The sequence below is a fragment of the Sordaria macrospora genome, chromosome 6, assembly GCF_033870435.1.
Source record: "Sordaria macrospora chromosome 6, complete sequence".
Classification (NCBI taxonomy): domain Eukaryota; kingdom Fungi; phylum Ascomycota; class Sordariomycetes; order Sordariales; family Sordariaceae; genus Sordaria; species Sordaria macrospora.
The window spans coordinates 387,927-410,298 of NC_089376.1; the positions used below are offsets into that span (position 1 = coordinate 387,927).

The 22,372-nt window shown below is 51.4% G+C and overlaps 4 protein-coding genes and 1 non-coding gene across 5 annotated transcripts; 3 read left to right on the forward strand and 2 right to left on the reverse strand.

Moving 5' to 3' along the window:
- Positions 1–2,651: 2,651 nt before the first annotated feature.
- Positions 2,652–4,108, forward strand: SMAC4_09224 (uncharacterized protein). Its single transcript, XM_003345807.3, has one exon. It carries the CDS (start codon positions 2,700–2,702, stop codon positions 3,297–3,299), a length of 600 nt encoding a protein of 199 aa, XP_003345855.2. The 5' UTR covers positions 2,652–2,699; the 3' UTR covers positions 3,300–4,108.
- Positions 4,109–9,108: 5,000 nt separating this feature from the next.
- On the reverse strand, positions 9,109–9,190 carry SMAC4_13905. The gene has a single exon. It is a non-coding gene; the product is annotated as a tRNA-Ser (tRNA).
- Positions 9,191–11,458: 2,268 nt separating this feature from the next.
- SMAC4_09226 (uncharacterized protein) lies at positions 11,459–13,463 on the forward strand (the record flags this gene model as incomplete). The annotated part of the gene is made up of 6 exons (XM_024655701.1): positions 11,459–11,699; positions 11,770–11,966; positions 12,047–12,408; positions 12,466–12,606; positions 12,687–13,188; positions 13,338–13,463. The coding sequence occupies 6 exons, from the start codon at positions 11,459–11,461 to the stop codon at positions 13,461–13,463; spliced, it is 1,569 nt and encodes a 522-aa protein (XP_024511547.1).
- Positions 13,464–16,221: 2,758 nt separating this feature from the next.
- Positions 16,222–18,363, forward strand: SMAC4_09227 (uncharacterized protein; the record flags this gene model as incomplete). Its single annotated transcript, XM_003345810.2, has 2 exons — positions 16,222–16,515; positions 16,712–18,363. The coding sequence occupies 2 exons, from the start codon at positions 16,222–16,224 to the stop codon at positions 18,140–18,142; spliced, it is 1,725 nt and encodes a 574-aa protein (XP_003345858.2). The 3' UTR covers positions 18,143–18,363.
- Positions 18,364–18,497: 134 nt separating this feature from the next.
- SMAC4_09228 (uncharacterized protein) lies at positions 18,498–20,941 on the reverse strand. Its single transcript, XM_066090919.1, has 5 exons — positions 20,577–20,941; positions 20,452–20,486; positions 20,082–20,393; positions 19,618–20,026; positions 18,498–19,568 (listed from the first exon to the last, which is right to left on the reverse strand). Exons 1-5 carry the CDS (start codon positions 20,911–20,913, stop codon positions 18,565–18,567), a joined length of 2,097 nt encoding a protein of 698 aa, XP_065947390.1. The 5' UTR covers positions 20,914–20,941; the 3' UTR covers positions 18,498–18,564.
- Between the last annotated feature and the right edge of the window lie 1,431 nt (positions 20,942–22,372).

The following is a 22,372-nucleotide window of genomic DNA, read 5'->3' on the forward strand; positions in this document are numbered from 1 at the left end:
CCATCGATGGGCGATGAGCACTGAGTACCTACTAATGACAAAGGACTGAGACGGGATCAAAAATACCCGGCGGGACCTTTGGACGAATCTCGGGGCCGCTGCTCTCCAATTTCGCAATCGAATCGTCACGGGTGATTGACCTTCCGTCCGGCTTGTAGGTTCTAACTTATCACTGGCAAGTGATAGGATCACAGGTTTAGGTTGTTGGAGGACAGGAGGGCAAAATGGATGGGCACGAACAAGGCGCAGACGGTTCTCACGTTACACGCAATCGAATGCAAAAGTCATCTATCCCTCGTTATGTCCACCGTTACCTCTGGGGAGTTTGTCAGCTTACACGCTACACTTGCCGCGCGAAGGGTCCCAAAATGTCAAAAGATTTGCAGATATCTCAGCCCTGTCAGAACTCGGTGTCCCGTGGCGGAATGTGTTGGCCTCCCCTTAGTTGACTTACACTGAGCAGGACTGGGCTATATCAAACCGTGTTAATACTCGGCTGGTTCTGAGTGAGTGTCGTGGCATGCGGTCCGGGAGTTACGATGCCCAAAGTGCAGAGCCTTATGGCCAACTCACTTGTAGAATCAACGCCGACAGCGGAGGTCGGTTGGGTCGAAACAAGGAAAACATCTTGTCTTCATTTGGAGGCACTGGCTTTGTGTGTAATACACTCACTGATAGTGGTGCTCATGGTGTTGTCACCAAGTAGCCCCGCCAAGCCCTACCGGTTACTCGCTTGAGCGGCTCCCGAGAACTTGAAACGACACGAAGCAAAAGGGGAAGGTCAAGATGACGATAATTCAGATGCTTGACGGGGTGTTTCTGTGGAGGTTCCTGTTATTTGCAGGGTTATCACTAGAGCCGGATATTGGTTTGCAATCTGGAAGGTCGAAAAAGCAAACGAGTGGATGAGATCTGATAGCCATCAGGTATCATGTGGTCAAGATCCCAAGGAACCAGATACGTATGTCCTCTTCGTGGATCCAACTTTCGGTCCTCGTTCTTGTGCAAATCGCAGAGTACTATAACTGTCAGCTGTAGTCAGCGAAACCCGACCCTTCGTGTCACCTCAGAAGAACATATTTCGCCTTTTCCACAAGTTGCGGTCAGCATTCTCGACACATCGTCGACATATCACTTCCCCTTTATACATGAGTTTTGTCTGCGAGGCAAAGGCAGCAAAAAGGGGACCGCAGGCCAAGAAACGCTGATCAGTCGCAATCGTCATCAACGCCGACCAACCATTGCAACCGGACATTCCTCCCCGACCCGACACACAAAAGTCTGCCGTCCGGCTACGAGACCCTGAAAAGTTGAACCCTGATTTTCATTCAGTGTTGCGATTTAACGGAACCCGGAATTCAAAAAGCAAAACAGTAGGGTTGCCCTCTGCACAAGTTTAAAACCGGGCAGCTCGGGTCTTTGCCCGAAAGTTGGAGAGAGAACGAGATTGCAAGGCGAAGAAGGTGCGATTGCGAATCCGGGGCGCAAAAGTGGACATCCCCCACTGCGACAAGGGAGCCGCGACTTCCACTTTTGGGCGTTGTGGCGCTGGAAGCCCATTAAAACCGGGCCCAGGGGTGCCGAACAGTCGCCGAACACATCGCTGACGGGGCCCTGGCGGGGTCAATCTGGTACCGAATTTGGGAGCGACACCGCTGTGTGCAAGGAAGGGGCCAAGAGCAGCGCTTTCCCCCAAAACGTCATCGAAGTTGTACCCTTTTTTCCTCTCTTCGCTGGGTTTCTTGCCTGCTCTTTCCTGTTCCTTCTTTTTTCGCCTGGGGAAGACAAGATTGGAAACGGAACCGAACGGAGATATAAAGTACGGAGGTACTCCATTTGCCCGGAATCTTCTCCCACCACATTTTCACTCGGCTACTATTAGTATCGATACTTGGTTACGGCACCTGCCTCGGTCTGTCTCCACAAATCGCTTTTGGATTTCTATAAAATACTTCGACCTTCTTCGCCCACGCGACAATAAATCGATCCTCGATCTGATCTGCCCCACAACTCCTGTCCGATCATACCGGAAACGAAAAACAAGAATCAACGATACCCGACCGGGCTCTCCTTGTCATCTGCTCTCGACGTAGTAGCAGGTACCCCGCGCGACTCACCAGGCACTCGTCTTGACCGCGACCTGACCGAACGGTTACGATATTCGCACCACATCCGGTCACTGCCCCGCGTTTTGCACAGCTGCGAATCGCTACGTACCTCAGCGCAACCGACGGGTCAGAGATATCACTCAGCACTCAGCTCCTCAGCACTCAGCTCCTCAGCCACCTGTCCCATATCCCGCAGGCCGCCAACAGCTATATCTTGCCTGTCATCCTGCCCATCTCGACCGATCGCGTGTTTGTTCTTAGTTTGCCTCATCTTTCTTTCGCATTCCCATCTTGGAAGGGGACTTGTCGATTTGCAACTTGAGACATTGGACCAGAATACGGAGTTGGGGCGACTTGGATCAAAGGGACACGAGAGATACACCAACACGGACCCGAACCCCCAGAGACTGATGTCCGGTTCGTGTGTCACCTCCACGGCAAGCCAACAACCGAGACCCACATACCTGAAAAGAAAACCCGTTTGTCTTTGATATATTAGCTTGGCCTCCTCCCTTTTTCTTTTTGGGCTCACTTTTTCCAAAATACCCAACAACCTTGACCTACTGCGTTCGACACACATACCAGTCATATATGGTCTCCAAACCAGATTTTTCCTCACCTTCAACCCCAAAACCAATACCAACAACAACAGAACTTCACAAGCACAGCTGCCCTTCGGCAAACCAGTGCCCAAGCAGAGGACGAGTCAGCATCAGAACAACCACCACCACAACTATTGAACAAACACCACGATCAACCTACTATAAACCACAGACATCACACACCATGTCTTCACCAGAGGGCTCACCGGCGGGCCGGGTTGGCCAGTCCTACATGCTTGTTCCTAACCTCCACGTTCCAGACCAAACGGTCGACGAGGTAGAGCTTGCAAGCAGCAATGCATGGATGGTAGTCACCGTTATCGAAGACGACGATCTCATGTTTGGCGGCAAGCCTTTGAGCGCATGGTACGAGGAGGATCGCAGACGACTGAGCAGTAACGAGGAGGAAGAGGAAATTCGAGGCCGACAGCGCGACCGTGTCAGGATGGATGCCCATCATCATCAACATCAGCATCATCACCATCATCAACCGCAGCATCATCATCACAACCAGCACCATACCGCCCATCATACACATGTCGCTCATGGCCATCATACCACCAAGAAGACTAGCGACATCAAGCATTAAACAACGTGCTACTTTCGTCGTTCCCTGTCGATATCACTGCGGCGCATAGCTGAGACACCTCGACAATGCCATAGCGGATGTCCCACGGCGCATGCCTGCACAATACATCTTGTGCGACACAGGATCGGCGCACATCACAGTCCATCCAATGGTTTCGAGCCTCAACACAAATTGTACAAGACACTGTCGGTTACACTGCATCGCCGACCTCGGCCCCCCTACACTCGCCTTCACCTAATTCGACACCGAAGGCAGGCAAATATCAAAGATCCTCGACTTATCGTCTTCCTTCTTGTATCCCGACTCAGAATGTACGGGCATACTTTTGGCTATATGATCACGAATAGTGATGGGCCGCATTACACTCGATACCCATAATCCCCCGGTCCTGGCGATCGGTCCCTTACCCGTGACCTTTGACAGGCGCACAAGATGAAGTGCCCTGTTTCGGTGTACGGCACAGTCGTTTCCCTTAATGAGCATTCAACGGTGCATTGCGGGCTTTTCTTTTTTGGTTTGGTGGGTGGGTAATAGTGTCTTTCCTCTGTCTCTCTTTGCTTGTCCACATGATACCACGGGTCTAAAGGGGCACTTTGCATATTTGGAGTGGGTCACAGGAGTTTACGGAGGCTTATTGTCACTTACACTAGAAGCGTTGCAAGTCGGTGTCGAATGGGTTCCCTTTGAATGGACTGAAGGTTCACGGTCGATCTGGGACTGAGATTGTCACCGGCGGCATGTCCGGTCGGGCTGTACTTTCGTATCACTGCTCGTAGAGAGAGGTAGCATTGTCTGGAGCAATTGAACTTGGCATCACAACATTATATGAAGTCTTGATGTCTCTGTCCGTGTTACTACTTTAATGCGCTTCGTCGCTTGAAGTTGCTCATCTGTCATTTTGCACGTGAACACTCGGGCTCGTATGTCGCCCCAACATCAACATGCACGGAACCTTTCCTGAAGAATTCTTGACATTCGGCATTCGCGCAAGTATTCCCATCCTATCGTATTTCATCCTCCAAGGTAGGTGAATGCTTAGTGTTGGACCCTTCCTCTTCCCTTGGATTACCACCCCTGAACATCACCCTGACGGAAACAAAGACCCTGACGGGGACAAAGACCCTGAGGCCGGACCAAGAGATCGCACCCTGCATCCGGCATTTAGCCAAAGGGTCTAGTCTGGATCCCTAGGCAAACAAACATTCCCAAGTGGAATCTCAGACCATCCACGTTTCCCGCAATCCTCGACTGGACCCTTGAAAAGACCACAAGGTAGGGTAGGGTAGCAAGGCTCCCCGCGTACGCGTTAAGTTGGCCCATTGCTTTCCTGTTACTGTTAACGACCAACAACGGAAGCTTTCAGTTGCTTTTCATGATGATATGATTCCAATGGCACCGCCCCGGTGAACCTGCGTGTCTATTTTATGTTTGCGTTAATGAACTACTGAAGCTACAGACGGAACAATATTCTGTCTGGGTTGCTTGACAGGATGGCATCGCTTAAGGACGTCGTCGTGTCGGCCTCACGAAAGTGAAAGTGGAAGAGTGAAGCGAGAAGGGATCCCACCTACATCGGACTGTGGATGTGGACGGCTTTCATCGCGTGCACCATGTGGAAAGTCGATGAGATGAGATGAAACTTACCTTAATGTACCGTCCGTCCCGTCTCAAGCACATGGCAGCGAGCGGGTCAGGCTTCGTTAGGTTTGTTGAGGTCGCCGAGAAGGCTTTACGCCATGTGCATCGTTCGTGTATCGTGTGGTGTGAATCGCGTGGCTACCCTTTGATCTCTCCTTTGTTCTCGGAGTTGTAAAAAGCGCTACATCAGCCTGAGTAGAAAGCCAACGGGGAGTCAAACAAGTGCCAAAGAGCAGCCAAGGGCAGCCACTCGAAGGAGTCATTGTTTGGTTCGGGCCCGAGGATTTATGAAGGTGGTGAAATGTCGGATGTGGGATGTGGAATGTGAGATGTGGGATCACCTATCTGGGATGAAAGGTGGGTTGAGTCTGGGGAAGCATGGGGAAGCATGGGGAAGCATGGGGACGGGACGGGAGTTGTGGGATGTGGCCGGAATCGAGGACGGAGTGAAGTCCGGGGATGGAGGGCGGATGAGTCTCGCCATGTGGGAGTGTGGGTAAGAAAGGGGTAAAGGAAGGGAATGGGGCAAGGCGATGTGTGCCCAATGATGCATAGAATGGACATCCATATAGAGGTAAACACTGTTCTATATTCCTCGTGCCGCGTGGTTTAAGGATCGTCCTGATTTATGGTGGTGACTGAGTGGATTCGGGTTAGGGATATAGCCCATCCTCGACCTTAAGGAGCGCACGCGCAAGAAGCCAACAATGGGTAGTCTTTGAGAACGGGGATATTTGCAGCCTTCTCCCTTGAGATAAATGAGGCAATGCCGGCCAAAACACTCGACGAGCAAAAAGACGAAGTCATCACCAATCCTTAGCGCCGAGAATGATCTGCTGCCGGTGGAGCCACTGATTGTCTCAAAATAAGGTTCGGTTCGCGGCTGCCCTGTTTATGCTTACAGGAACCACGCAGGGCCAGTGGACCGTTTAGCGGATCGCCCCCCTGAATTTTGGCGTGATCTGGGCCCTCCAGCCACTTCGTGTCAATTCCGATGCAGAAGAACCTGAAAAGCTTTTTCCATCTTTCATCTCATTCGTCTCTTCGGTCGTATTGCGGACGGCAAGTTGACAACGGACCGCGGAATAAGGTGATGATGACGGGTCGAGATCGGTCTCGATGTTTTGTTTGTTTCTTTTGATATCGAATCCTTCCCTTTCTCATACAATCCTTTTCGTGAAACGTTGTTCGAGGCGCTGAAGTGTTACTTGGTAGCCGCACGATTGGTACGAGGTTCCTTCGGCACGCAGCTCCCGAGTATCGAGACTCGAATAGCCCTGGTGCATTCCCGTAACGCAACCGATTGTTCATCGTTTAGTGTAGCTATGGTTACACTTTCCCCTGAGTGAAGGTGCATCGCCACTTCAACCGCCGTCAGGCAGTTTGTTTGGTTTGCCCGGCCAACGATATCTCCCCTATACGACTGTTCATACCAGGCGTCGACACGTTGTTCTTGAACAGCTCCTCTGATTGCTCATGAACAGAGTGGTACTTCGCCTGAACAGTGGCTCGAAGTGGGTACCAAGACCTGCAAGATGTTGACAACGACTGGATATCAACAAGTCGCCGTCGTCTACGTTGCACGGTCGCTTGGATCGCTTAACCAGCATGTCAGGGCGTCGAACCGACCACTTCCTCTCCCTCCAACTCTTCCCAAACCACAATCCAGCACACAGGACCGAGCTCACATATCGAGGCCATCAGCCCAACCGATTACAAAATTGCTTCCTTTGCTTTCATCATCATCAATACTCAACAGTATAATCGTCAAACATCATCACGGACATCGACATCGCTCATCATGAACAGCGACGTCCAGGATCACCATCCTTCTGTGCCACACGAGTCACATGCAGCACCAAGGGGCACAGGTCACCACTTGATCCCCTCACACTCGACCGCCTCAACTGGCAACGACTCCATGTTTCCCTTTAAGCTTGAGCCCACGGACACGACGACGACAACGCCACCCAGCGGCGGCGTCGACAACGACACGGATGATTCCGATCTTCCTGAGCCAAGAGTCCTCCTTGAGAGGATCCCGACCATTCTCCAGCCTTCCATCCCATGGACGAAGAGGCTGATGCACTTTACCTTTGCCTGGTATACCGTCACGTAAGTTCATTGATCCTCTCTTCGCCTTGATGAGTAATCATCTCACTAACATCATCAACAGACTTTCAACTAGTGGTGTTTCTCTGGTCCTGGCCATCACCCCCCATCGCTTCCGCGGTTTGTCAACCATCGGGCTCGTCATCTTTCTCCTGGATCTTTTCTTCTTCCTGGTCATCACCGGCGCAATCACTGTCCGCTTCATCCTCTACAAGTCAACTTTCCAGCGCGCCTTCACCCGGCCCAACGAAGCCCTCTTCGTCCCGACTTTCTTCTTGTCGATTGCCGCCATCCTCTGCAACGTAGCCGAGTATGCTCGCATCTTCATCTTCGACGACGACATCAACTACCGATTCACCGGCAGTCATGCGTCCAACACAACTTCTCACTCGACCCCCTGGCTCGGCAACTCCACGTTCGGCCAGCCCTCCGAACCCGACGACGAAGCAGCCCCCGACGCCTCCTTCAGCTCCTTTCGAACCTTCCTCTGCATTGCCTTCTGGTTCTTCTCCGCTTTGACTTTTCTGGTCTCGGTAATCCAATACCACCTCCTGTTCACCGTTAAAGCCGAGCGCCGCCTCTCTCTCACCACCATCACCCCCGCCTGGGTCCTGCCCATCTTCCCCGTCATGCTGATAGGAACGCTTGCCGGCTCATTTTCCAAGACTCAGGACCCCGAATCAGCAATCGGCATGATCTGCGCCGGCCTAGCCGCCCAGGGACTAGGTCTGCTCGTCAGCTTCTTCTTCTTTTCGAGCTACTTAAGCAGACTAATGGCCTTCGGCCTACCCGCCCAAAGACCGGGTATGTTCATCGCCGTCGGCCCGCCGAGCTTTACTGGCGCTGCGGTTATTAGCATGGCGAGCGACATTCCGCGCATCTTCCAACAGCTTCAGTCCCTCAACACCTCACAGATCACCATCCTCACCGGCATCGGCAACACCGACACTTTGGCAGCGGGCGTGAAGCTAGCCGCGATCTGGCTGGGCGTGTTTCTCTGGGGCTTGGGCTTCTGGTTCTTTGTTAGCGCCGTCGCGGGCATCGTGGCGGGCATGCCGGACAAGAAGTTCCACTTGAGCTGGTGGAGCATCGTGTTCCCGAACGTCGGGTTCACCATCGCCAGCATCAAGATCGGGCAAGGGCTGGGGAGCGAGGGCGTGCTGTGGATGGGAAGCGGACTGACGGTGGCATTGGTTCTGGCGTGGGCGTTTATAGGGTATCGCTGCGTTAGAGCGGTGATGAAGAGGGAGATTGTCTGGCCTGGACATGATGAGGATTCTTGAATGTCAGGGTCTGATTCTGTGAAGGGCTCGGCTTGTAAGAGGTGGACATATGAAGCTGGGAGCTGGGTCTCCTAGCTGGTGTTACGACATAACGAGTTACGACACGACATTACACGGTTTCTAAACATCATTAACGACGACATGGTTGGGACTTGCGACTTGGGCCTTGGTACCAGACAGCGGATATCAGCAGTGGCATAGCACGGAGTTTATCAACGGATATTTGCTTCATCATCATCATCATCATCATCGGCATCAGCATCAGCATCAGCATCAGCATCAGCATCAAAGATTTGGTTGGGTTTAGAGGACTCGCCGAGTCTAAACCGAGTCGGCATGTAAAAGCCGGATGGATGGACAGACAAAAGGCTTCAGATTAAAAACTCGGGACATTGAAGGGAACCAGCGGGAATTGATAGGACAATGAGGGTGTTAATGTACGATGTACGGGAATTGATATAGGAATGGTTCATGTAAATAGTTCTTCATCATATGTAGGGAGAAGCATTGCTATGGTGTATTACGATGTAGTACCTACCAAATCATGTCTTTTCTCGACAAGCAAGCACAGTACCATAATCGGCATTGTGAATCCTGGATGGGCCGTTGATCATGTGAACCTAAGTGAAAAATGAAAGGCTCATGTGATTCTACGACAACGACGAAAGAAAAAAAAAGAATCAAGAGAAAAGAAGCAGAAAAAAAGGAACATGAGTTATTGTAAACAACGAAACGGCAAAAAAACGAAAAAAATCGTGTTTCGATGGTCATTCGTGCGACGTGGGCCTGATTTGAACAGACGCTCCCGAAGGAACAAGATTTCTAGTCTTGCGCATTAGACCACTCTGCCACCACGCCGAGTGATTGATTTTGTTGGAAGTGGGCCACAGTTCTATAGCTATATTCCACCTTGTCTTTTGTGTTAACCAGCTACTACGCCTCTGCATGGATATAAAAGGGTAGCGTGATTTTGGCAAATGGCAAGAACTTCAATTTTCTCACAAGAAATAGCTGGTTCTGCTTTTTGCTACCCCTGTTTCCTGTAGGCAACTTGTACCACGCTACCCTTTTATATCCCTGCAGAGGTGTATACGGACGTTCACAATCCAAGTTTCTGTTTTTTCATCCTGCGGTACGGCATTCCCTTTTTCAAGTATCTTACTGCGTCTGGGTTTCTATCAAAAATTGTCGGGAATGAAATGTGGTTTGGCTCTGTGTGTAAGTTCGTTGTCGTTGTCGCGAGAGGACGTTGGATGTTGTAGGACGGCGCAGCATAGCACAGCACAGCACAGCGCGACGGGACGGGGCGGGGGGCACTGAGACATGCAGCCGTTCATCGATGCATCACTGCATCGCTTCAACTCATCCACGTGCAACAGATTCGTTATTTTTGATCTTGCACTTCAACTGCTGGTCGGTCTGGCGATATCTTGAGCAAAGCATTTATTTGTTCACCTATTTCAAACAACCATGATCTGCAACTCTCATCGATTTACATTACTAGCACCCTCGCCTCATGATTCTCGTCGATCCAGCCCAAAGTGTTCTCGGTCCCGAAGTCCCTTTGTTGATCACCGTCCATAGAGATGAAAGCCTTGAGAAGGCAGGAACGTTTGACGGGCAATTATGAATGGTACAGGGGTGTTTAGTGGTCAATTCTGGCTGGCATGGAACTGAAGTGGACGGGAGGGTTGTGGTTTCTTACGCACACCCGACGAACGTCGTTCATGTTCGCTTCAACACCATACCTCCCGTCTCATATCTCCTGCCAATTTGCCCTTCTTTTGCTTTCGACAGCCCTCCCACTTTTCTTTCTTCCTTCTCACTCTCTTCTTTCCAAGTCTCAGCTCCGATGGGTCGCATACAACTTATCGATCACTGCTTGCCACCATCATCACCCCCCCCCCCCCCCCCCCCCCCCCCCCAAACGCACTGCCATCTTGGCGTCACTGGAATCATGGACTCTCGAACCGCTAGAAGGACCAAGACTCCAGTCGACACCCCTGAAAATCAACTAGCGTAGGGCTTATTCACAAGCTTCACAGGCACTATCTGATGCAAAACGGTCTCGCTTTCGCTCTCACCTAGCTAAATTCCCCATGCCCTCAATCATGATCGTTCCCTATTTCGACTTCAACACGACAGGAACGGAGCCCGCGATCTTCAACCTCCTCTCCATAGAATGTTGCCTTGTCATGCGGTTCGAAGCCTCAAGAAGAAGAAGGGATTTACGTACAGAAAAGGTCGATGTTACCCACCGGCCACCACCGACCGAAGCGGCACGGAGCGGGTTCCTCAATGCCGCAACCGCGGCTTCAACGACTTGCATTTGCCGAGTCAGGGATCCTGCCCTGCTATCAACGCACCCTATCAACAGCTTCATCGGCTGCTTGCCCAGTATTTCTGACTTCCCTACTGCAACGCTCCACGGATATCACAGGCGCCCGTCCGCACTCGTCAAAGCTATAATGCAACCTTTCATGGCAATGGTTCTGCCGGTTGTGAAGTAATGGCAACACTGGCATGGCCCCATCGTACAATCAACCTGCGGACGGCAATGATGGGGCGCCAATGGACACTCGGTGATTATTCATGAGCCATGAACCCTTCTTTGATGTATGTGTAGTGAATGTTGAAAGCAGTTTCGAAAGTGGTGATAATCAAGTATCACCATTACACAACAGGATCCGTGCAGTGTGTTGCCTGTATTATCAGGAACTTGAACTTGGACTAGCAGAAAGAGAATGCCAATGCCAATGCCAACACTCCTTCACACGCTCTTCCCGGGCGGTGATGAGCCAAAGAGAAAGCCATGATAGAGCATGGAATTGAAGTAGAGGGGTCAACGACAAGTCGACTGATACTGATATAGTTCCAAACTCCGATCCCAGTCGCCAAGACCTACAGAGTCGTCTTAATTCTCACTGCAGTAGTAGCACGTTGAAGATCCGTCATGAAGAGATTGCAACCCTTCTCAACCGAGAGGGTACATCTCCCAGGCTTGACTTTACCTCATGTTGAACCCATATTTACCCTCATCTGCCCTCCTTCCGCTGCCTGTCCTTCTCTTTAAGGTTTTACGGCAAGTCTTCTGACCCAAGCCCTTGATCAGAAACACTTAACAACATGGCTCTCTTAGACCATGTCACTGGCTTGGCTGGCAGTGCTTCGGAGACTCCAATCGCTCTGATTGTTGCGGGAGTGGTGCTTTACCTCTCCTACTTTGTCATCAGCGATATCCGACAATGGTGGAAGCTCCGTCACATCCCCGGCCCCTTCCTGTCCTCGTTCACCAGGTTCCCTCTGGTGAAGTGTGCCTGGAACGGAAGGATGGCGTATGACTATCATGCTTTGCAGAAGCAATATGGTACGGACTCCCAAGGAGCAGCAAGGGAAGAGGAATAAAACAACGAAGAACTGACTCTCTGCACTGACAGGCCCCCTCTTCCGCATCGCCCCCGACACACTCATGTACGGCGACGCGGACACCGCGCGCGTAGTCAACGCCGTCCGCGGTGGCTTCAACAAGGCGTGGTGGTACCAGGGCAGCAAGCACCTGAAGGACGTGCACAACCTGTTCTCCATGACCAACGAGCAAGACCGGAAAGTGTTGAGGGAAAAGCTTGCCAAGGGTGTAAGTAACACTCCCATCTCTCACTCCCATCTCTCACCTCCATGCCCATACATCCACTGACCCCGACTCTCAAACACCAGTACACCTACGGCAAAGACAACGGAATCTTTGAGCGCCGCGTCGACAACAACCTCGAGCGATGGATCAACCTTATCGAGCGCAAGTACATCTCCACCGACACCGAACTGCGGCCCATGGAGCTCGCCCACAAGGCCCAGTACTTCACCATTGACGTGATGACGGAGCTCAACAGCTCCGAAGCCTCGGGTTATCTGGAACAGGACAAGGACGTGGACGGTTTCATCGAGGTCAATGACAAGTTTGTGCCGTGGGTGCCGACGCTGATGGCCTATCCTGCCATCAACACGATTTTGAGGTCCTGGCCTTTCAGTGCGCTGCTGGGGAGTGACGGAGATGAGGTTGGGTTTGGGAGGATGATTGGGTGAGTTGTCCCCGAGTGATGGATGTTGGAGAGAGGAAAAGGACTGACGAGAAGCAGGGTAACGAGCAAGCGCATCCAGAAACGTCTCGATGCTCTCGAGAAGGACAAATACGCCGGACGAGGAGACGACATGATGCAAGCTTTCATCGACTCTGGACTCACCCGCGACGAGCTTCTCGCCGAGATCATGCTCGAGTTGTAGGTTCCCTTCCCCTTCTCACTTCTCCCTTACTTCTTCCCACTTCACCTCCTTTCGAAATACTTACCCGCAATCACAGCCCCGCCGGCTCCGACTCAACCTCCAACGCCATCCGCCTCACCATGCTCCAACTGATCACCAACCCTCCCGCCCTCGCCGCCCTCCGCCACGAAATCGACACCGCCACCGACCACGGCCGCATCTCCTCCCCCATCACCAACGCCGAAGCCATGCACCTTCCCTACCTCCAAGCCGTCATCCGCGAAGGTCTGCGTCTCTACCCACCCGCCACGGGCACCATGCCCAAATGCGTTCCCAAGGGCGGCCTCACCATCCACGGATACTACGTGCCCGAGGGTACACAGATGGCGTTCAACATTATGCATCTATGCCGCGACAAGGAGGTGTTTGGCGAGGATGCGCACATCTTTAATCCTGATCGGTGGATTTCAGCGGCCAGGGAGGATGAGGCGAGATATGCGCGCATGTGCAGGACGGCGGATTTGATCTTTGGAAATGGAAAGTATGAGTGTATTGGAAAGCACATTGCGTTTTTGGAGTTGAACAAGGTTTTTGTTGAGGTGAGTTTTTTTTTCCTTCCTTTTTTTATTTTTATTTCTTGACTGGCCGGAAGAGATATCTGGGTTGGGGGAAGGAAAAAGAAGGGAAGGGGATGCCTGTAACATAATGGGTTTGGTGATGATCTTGGTGCTAACGAGTGAAATGACAGCTGCTGAGACGCTACGATATGGCACCGATCGATGCTTCGAAGCCGTTGAAGGTTCACGACTTTGCTTTTTGGCTGGTGGAGGACTTTTGGCTGAAGGTTACCCGGAGGAGGAAGACTGCGGTTTGATGTGGCTGCTTCATTTCAAGATGCTTGGAGAGGCGTTGAGTTCAATCTTGGCGAGGACATTACCATTTTTGGTTCTTGTGCCAATGGAAACTTCACATGAAGAAAGATGGTGTGAAGCGACGCAAACGTGAAAGATCTGACCACCTCATGCAACATCGATTGACGAGTAAAAAAAAACGGCGCTCGTTATCCCATCAATCACGGGACGGGAAAAGCCACGAGGGGAAAAGCCACCGGGAAGCTACCGGTAGTGATGATCCCGGTCTCGAAGTCAAAACTATCATTTCTTTTCAGGGACCGGTCACTGGGCAATCAGGAACAAACGATGACCAATGACCGACTGCGATGACCGACGAACGATTGAATTGCTGAGAATGGCGAGAACAGCAAAGAGAAAAGAAAGAAAAGAAAAGAAAGAAAAGAAAAAAAAGAAAAGAAAAGAAAGAAAAGAAAAGAAAGAAAAGGGCGGCGCGAAGCTGGGGTCCGGGCGGGATACGCGGAATGTGGACGGGACGAGGCTATTCGCGGCTTTCAGGCCTCAGGGGTTAGTTTCCATCCATCACGCCCGCCGCCTGCCGCCATTTGTTTTGGTTGTTTTGGTTAAGATCAGGGGATCAGGGGTTCCAGGTTGGTTGATGGTTCATTCAATTGCGGGGGAACTGGGAAGAGGGCACCAGGTCAGTGTCGGTGCGCAGTGATTAGCACCCTTTAAGCGAATTGTTAGTGCCGGATCTTTGTCCACGGAGAGCATTCCGTTTCCTGAGAATTTCACTTTTCCGTGTGCCGTCTCATTATAGCAGTCTCATCAGTCTCCCGTCATCATCACGATCATTACATACACTACAACAAAAGGGAAAACGAGAACGAGAACGAAACCAATACTCCATCCGACATTCGCCGACTACAACATCACCGACAGTTCGAACCAACGATCGCAGGAACTCGTTTTCCTTGGACCACCTCAGCACCCCTCTGGAAATCACCAAATCCCCAAATCACCAAATACAACCTCACGGATCACACATCACCATCACTTTTACGCACAGACACATCCACGCGTCAACATGTGAGACCAGGAACAGGCCAAGCGTGCAGCTAGAACTAGACTAAGCAGGCCAACCAACCAAGCAAGGAAAGAGAAGTCAACAGCGACAGAGTTCGCCAAGGCGGGGAGTACCGCTGCGTTCTCTCCATTGTCCTCGTCGTCTTGAAGGGAAAAGTCTCCGTCAGGAAATCAAATTCCGTTCCGGGTCGTCGGTGTGTGGTTTCGTGTGCCTCTTTTCCAGAACTGCTAGTGTAGGCGGTGTTGGCGCCCGTGCGTTCACTATTTATTCATGATCATGAATGATCATCTCCGCCATTCGTCTCGGTCTCAAATTTCCCTATTCCACAACCCCGTACCCCGTTCTACCTGGGGATGGTGACGGACTCCAACAAAAACTCTTGGAAGTTGAAAACACCCCAACCCAGATTAGGGAACTCGCGGACTCGCTTGTGATGTCTGCCCTGTCTTATGTCCCAGTCTGGCCTAGTTCGCCCAGTGGAGAACGAGGTACATACCAGCCTAGCGAGCCCAGCCATTCTTCTTCTTCAGCTTTCTTTGGAGGACAGTGAGACATTTCCGTATGGACCCTTCTCTCGCGGGTTCACATTTCACACCTAGCGGCGGCAGCGCTCGGTAACATCAGTCACTTTTTCACATAAAAAAACAGCGTCACATTGGAATCAAGACTTGTTCTGGACATGCAGACTGTGGAGGAGAGGGGGAAAAGAGGAAAAACTGTTACGAATCCCCACCCCCTCTTTTGAGTCTTAACCCCGAACGTTGAGCGGATCCTTAACCATTTTTGGTCGCGACGACGAAACGGTCTCGCCCACCGGTCGTCCAACCGGTCATTAGGTCATGGTGGTCGGACCTTCACGCTTTTCTCTCTCTGTTCATCGCTTCCAGACCAGACCCGACCCAGCAATGTCCGATCACTGCCGCCGTCGCTACGCTCCGCCCATACCCATCTTCAAATGTTGACAAGGTGACAAGGCACCTTGACAAGACGGGCCGCTTTACCCCATATCTTGATGGTCATCCCATCCCGCCCGCCGCCTCGTGGTCCCCGTTCTCCGTTCTTCGTCTCGTCTCGTCTCGTCTGGTCTCGTTTTCCTTCCCGTCCTTCCCGTCCTTCCCGTCTCACATCTCCCGCTTTCGTCTCTTTTTCTCTTCTTGGTTTTTGTTCCATGACGACGTTCCCTCCCGCTTCTCGTTTAAATTACCCACTACAGACAGCTTGGTGTATAACCAAGAAGCAGCAGCAAGTCTCTCTTACACTTACTGACTGAGCACTGCTATGGTCTTCGGTCCGACTCATCAACTCCCGCTGCCCTTGGCCTTGCTTTCCGTCTAGACCTACAACCTCGTCCAGCAGGCCGTCCTTGGCTAGGTACACGTGGAAAGTCAGCTTCAGCTCAGGTCCCTCTTCTGCATCAACCATACCTAACATACCGGACCCGAACCAAACTTTGGCTATCCCAAGCATCACGTCCTATCCCGCCCGTCCCAATCTGACACCCCCATCCCCATCCACATCTCCATTTGATAGACGACGAACCCGTTTCTTGGCATAATCGGGAAAGGAGGAGACATAAGCAAGGTTCATGCCGGTAGATGAACTCACAAGTACCGACATCATCAAACTGCATTGCATGAGCACAACATCATCATCAACACCAGAACAACATCAACAACGACAACAACAACCTCCCCATGGCCTCAACAGTAGGAGCAGCCGCTTTTTCATATGTCAAAGCGGCTGCTCACCATGCTGTTAACGCCGTGGTCAGCATCCACTTGGAGGGGAGGGCGGACAACGACACAACTGCTACAGACACCAAGGTGATCCCAGAGGAAGATTATCACAAGTCAAGGGTATTCGAAGTCAACTTTAGCTGCTGGTTCCTTACCGCTCTCGCAGCTCTGTTTCTGGGGTTGCGGATATACTGCAAGAAGTATCGAGGACGTGGGTTGTGGTGGGATGATTATGTTTTGGTTATATCGTGGGTATGTCATGTCATCTTTCATTCTTTCATCAAAATACCCCTTTCCCATCTACTTGGGGCCCCTCTTCCCATTCAGGGGGTACCCAAACAAACAAACGAAACACAACAACCAAACCTCACCAGACCCATATCCAAACCAAACAAAAAAAAAAAAAAAAAAAAAAAAGAAAGAGAATGGAAGCTAACAAAAAACACAGCTCTCCCTAACAACCTCCTCAGCATTAATAACCTACAACGCAACCCTCGGCTTCGGCCTGCCCACCTCCCTCTTCAACCCGCACAACCTGCCCTCCGTGATAAACCACTACCTCCTAATAACCAACATGGCCGGCACCTTCTCCATCCTCGCCGCACTCTGGTCCAAGACCTCGTTTGCCATAACCGTGCTGCGCATCGCCCAAGACTCCTGGATGCGTTTCCTGATCTGGTTCATCATGATCTCCGTAAATTTATCTCTCGGCGTTGCCGTCGCCCTAACATGGGGCCAATGTGACCCGATTCCCAAGATCTGGCAACCCGGCCTACCGGGGCACTGCATGGACAAGCAGATCCAGATCCACTACAACATGTTCACCGCAGTCTATTCGGGAGCCATGGACATTGTCCTCGCTATCCTCCCATGGAAAATCATCTGGATATTGACGATGAACCGCAAAGAAAAAATGGGTGTGCTGGTAGCCATGTCCATGGGAGTTTTCGCCGGTGTTATTTCCATCGTAAAAGCAATGGAATTGCCAGCAATCGGTAACTCCAACTTCACTTTTGCCAGCACAAACCTTGTCATCTTGGGAATCGCCGAGAGCGCCATGACGATAATGGCCGCTTCCATTCCCATCCTGCGCGCCCTGCTGAGGGAACATCGCGGCGGTCCGCGCCCCCCGCCGCCTGCAGAGTTTTATAACCTCGATGGTCTGGAAAACAACGAACATCATCATCACGGCCACAGCCACAGCCACCAGAGCGGCAACGAAATGTATGCTGGCACAGAAGGCACGCAAGGGACAGGGAGGAGTAGTACCACTGTTACCAGCAGTAACCGTTCAGGAAGGAGCGGCAAGTGGCGAGGACTCTTTGGGAGTTTGAGAGGGAGTAGGGGGAGTACGACTACGAGTGGGGGAAGTAAAGATGAGGAAGCAGGACATGGACATGGACATATGACGGTGCATGTGCACCGTTTACACCCGTCCGCCGACAAAAGTGTTGGACATGGTGGACATGGTGGACATGGTGGACATGGTGGACATGGTGGACATGGTGGACATGGTGGACATGCACACAGCAACGGAAGACCGGTGATGATGAGACACCTAAGCCTAAGCAAATCAAGCGTGGCGAGTGCGGGAGGAGGGTCAGAAGGGGAAAGTGACATGATGCATCAACGAAGTGTCAGCTTTGAAAGCCATGGCGGACCACCTCCAGGGAAAATCGTCAAGGAGAGGGAGGTGACGATCGAATACGATCAGAGGTCGCCAACACCTGATACTACGCAGGGGCAGAGAATGACGGAATGGCCTTCGTACCCGAGCCAGGGGAGCGATAACGACTTGGCACATGTTCCTGCTATGAGACCATGGGGAGATGATGATGATGATGGTAGGACCAAGGAGTCAATGGGGAGAAGGAGGTGAACGATGCCAGGATGTCAAGCAAGAAAATGGTGGTTGCCAAGCTTTTATGTTGGTGTTTGGTTTGGGGTTGGGGTGTTCAACAGTTCAGAACCAGTCTGTCTGTCTATCTGTCTATCTGTCTTTCCATCATGTCATGTCATGTCATGTCGAGATACCCAGTGTTTGTTTTTTTCCACCAATTTTGCTTTTGTTTTTCCAGTTATCACTGTTGTTTAACAATTACGATATTAATGATGTACATCCTAACGCTACTCCTCCAAGTGATGATACAGTGGTCCCTGTCGTCCTTTTATGTGCATGTGGCCAGTCTATGAATGAACGACTCCCTTCCGTGTACCCCTCTCTATTCCATGTCCAAAATGCAGGAATGCATGCCATCTAACAAAAACCAAAAGGTCAATCCAACCCGAGGCACAAAAGTCTCACACTCCCGAATCCTCCTTCTTATTAGCAACGATCCTACCCAAATCTGCCTTCCACTCGTCACACCCATCTCGCAATCTCTGCAACTTCTCATCGTCCAGCAGTCCCTGGACCATACCATGACCGTCATCAATAACCATCTGCAACGCCAGCCCAGCACTGGCATGCCACGCAATATGACAATGAACTAGCCACACACCCGGGTTATCCGGCTTGAACGCCACCGCGACATACCCGCCCGCGGGTGCCATGATAGTGTCACGTCTCGGCGGGTTATCATAATTCCAAGTGTCACGGGATGTTTCCGGGTCAAATGGCTGCTCGCTCTGGGCTAACAGAACCACATCCGACCCATGCCAGTGCATCGGGTGTGCAAGGCGAGGAATGACGTCCGGATCCAAGTCAGTCTGCTTAGTGGAAGGCAACAAAGAGCCGTCGATGACCATGTGGATGAATTCATTGGAGTTGGAAGAATAGGGCAGCCGCACGACATTATCGTTCTCCCCTTGACCGATACTAGTGAGGTTGAGGAGCGACGGAGTGCTGTAGTTGACGAACAGGGGATTGTGAAACTTGACGGCTCTCTCCTTCTCAATCAGGGGGTCCAGACGGAGCAGCCAGTGTGTGTAGTTGCCATATTTGGTGGCATCCTTGGTCTGGTGAGCGGGATAGAAGGTCGAGAGGGCGAGGTTATTCAGCGGTGTTTTTGAGACGTTCCAAGCAACTACGGGGTGGAATGAATTTTGTTCCGCTATGCGGGCACAGGAGTAGTTTGGGATCTTGTTTTCGGTTGAATAGGGAAGAGAAAAGTACGTGGCGTTGGGGATGTCATAGTGTAGGATCCCGGTTCGCGGATCGAGAGGTTCCTTATTCGTGCTGTTGGTGCTGTTGAAGACTCCGTTGCGGAACGTATTGCAGCCGTCTGCTGGCGTAGTGCGAATCCAGTAATTGCCTGCTGGGGAAGGGTTCGGAAGGCCATGGATGATGACATCGTACCGTTGACCTGTAATTGTTAGCCTTTGTTAGGGAGAAAGAAAAGAGGGGCAACAAACCGATAGCGACAAGAAGCGAGTCAACGGCTGTTGGCTTAACAGGCACTAGATCATTGGCAATGACCTCTATCTTATGTCCGTCAACGGAGAAGATAAACGACGTTCCGGCCGCCCCATTGATAACTCGCAACCGCACCTTCTGCCCTGGAAGGATCTCAGTGATGGGGTATAACCATCGAATGTCTTCGCCATCATAAGCAGACGTCGCTTTCGGATCTCTGCCAACACCATCCAACAAGATGTTGTCCGCTTTTGATCCACGGACCTTGGAACTCTTCTCGTTTTCAAACTCTTCCTCAGCCCGTCTGTGTACCCAGTCCGTCATGAAGTGCGGCCATGCGTATGAAACGTCATAGGGGGCGCTGGCCGGGCCATGGATCACGAGGGGCCCGAGAACGCCATCGGCGTACTGATAGAATATTTTAACAATTGCACAGGCTGTAGGCGTTTTAGGATCGACTTACCTGCACAGAGTAATGGCTGTGATACCAGGTAGTACCATACTGCAGCATGGTAAAGTTGTACGTCCACGTGGAACCTCTAGCGATAGGACACTGCGTCAGGGCCACGCCATCTTGGTCGTTGCTATAGTATTGACGAAGACCGTGCCAGTGAATGACAGTACCTTCGTCATCGAGGCTATTGGTGACATGGACGATGACTGTGTCGCCCCAACAGGCCTCAATCAGGGGTCCGGGGTAGGTGCCATTGAAGAGACGAGCCTCTCGAGGGTTTCCATCAGGCGCAATCGTATGCTTGGCAATGTCGAGATAGTACTGAGATGGCTGTCAGATGCGAGTCTATGTGCTGTTACAGAGATAGGGCTCGACGTACGTGTCTTTGGATTCCAACAGGTGCATAGTTGTCGTCTGTTAAGATGGAGAAGCAAAGGTCGCCGAGTCAGCATAAAGCCGAGACAAAGTGAGATGAAGAATCAAGTGTGAATGAGCAGCACTTACAATTCGTTGTGACAGTATACCCCTTTCGAGCGGACCCATCCTCAACGGCTCCAGTTTGTCGCATCCAGCACCATCTTTTATCGACTCCGTCGTTGCAACCTTCCCAGTGTTTTGAGCTGAACTCCGGATAATGACATTTGAAGCCCTCGGTGGCACCTTCGGGATGGAAACTGACGTAGCCGTTTGTCTCGTCGAGGTCCTCCTCAGTGTACTGACGAGGGATCAGGAGGTTAGGGTCGCTAGAGCCGCACAACTGGCTGAGGTCAATGGCCAAGACACCTTGACAGAGGACAAGAAAGTAGAAGAGAGGTTTGATCAAGTTCACACGGCACGCCATGCTAAGTGGGTATTGGAGATTGGTGATGCTTTATACGGAAGAGTAAGTAGTTCGAATTGGAGGGAGACGGTAATGCGTAATATCCAAGTCAATGAACCAACACTTTCATGGATGAACGGCCGGCATGGAACGAACAACGGAAAGCCAACAGAACTCACGGAGTGACCAAAAATAATGCAGGTATATCGAGTTGCAGTATGTAATGAATGATTCCAAAAAAGGATGGCTGGGTTGAGACGTGATGGTTCGGGACGTGATGGTTCGGGATGCATAGATGACATGAACAAAGAAGAGGAGAACGAGAATAAGAGCGTTCTTCTTAGACGCCCAATTACCAAGCTGTGCTTTATACTGAGAGTCGCGCCTGCCTGCCTCTGCGGAAATGGCTTATGGCTTATAAACCTGAACTCATCGTCAGTTTGCACATGAAAGGTGCAGGAACGATGGTGAAGCCTATTTCGATTCTGGTCCAGGCCGATGCGGTGCAGTGTGGGTAGGTATGGGGAGGGCTCTGCAGGAAAAGTGAAGGTGATCTGGAACAAGAGTCAACGACAATGATTGGTCTTTCCCTTTGTATAGGCATCAAATGAAAATACCCTCGTTCGTGACTCAAAAACCTTTTGTTTTCTCCTGAGTCCCCAAAGATGTTGCTCCATCCCAGCCCAGGTCTTTCGTCTCTCCATTGCACCAGACTCCAACATCACAAAACTCCGATCCCAACAATTCACATCTTCGGACAACCATCTCCGACAACCCAAGCCCCTTCAATGCACCACTCAAGCAACCATACGTGCTCCCTGCATGGCTTGACCTCGTGCCTTGCCTGCATATGCTCTCCAACAACACCAGCGCTAAACGGTCCACTCTCAACCTCAACCCTCGTGACTTGTCGCCTTCATCAACCCTCGATGCTGGGAAGGAGCGCTAGGGGACGGGAGGTATAAGAACTTGAAATCTTCGGGGGTTTCTTTAGTTTGTTAGCTTTTCCTCCTAATCAACCATCACATTAATCCCCAAAGGAACGAGCCCTTGCTCAGCGACAGGACTTTTGAATGCCTTCAACCGTACCCGGTGAGCCCGGCTAACGGAAGGGCGACGTGTGGGAGTGAGTGTTGGGCTGATTTGTGCTTCAATGGCAGGAAGAAGGCGCAAGGAGACGGAACGCCCTGCCCCACATGCATGGGAATAAAGGCAGGAGCAGTTTGGAATATACCGGGATCGGTCACGACACTCACTCACTCGCACATCGATCCTCTCATCCACTTCTCTCAACGGCTTGGCGTATATAGTACTATTAAAGCCATGGCACCTGTTGCTGTTGCTGTTGGAGACTGCCCGGAAAAGTGGAGGATGGAACAAAAGCGACAACAAAAAGGAACTTGATTCCTGGAGTTGTCTAGCGGGACGGGAGAAGGGACACGGAAACCGTTCGGGGGCAGTCTAAATGCCCAGAAAGAGT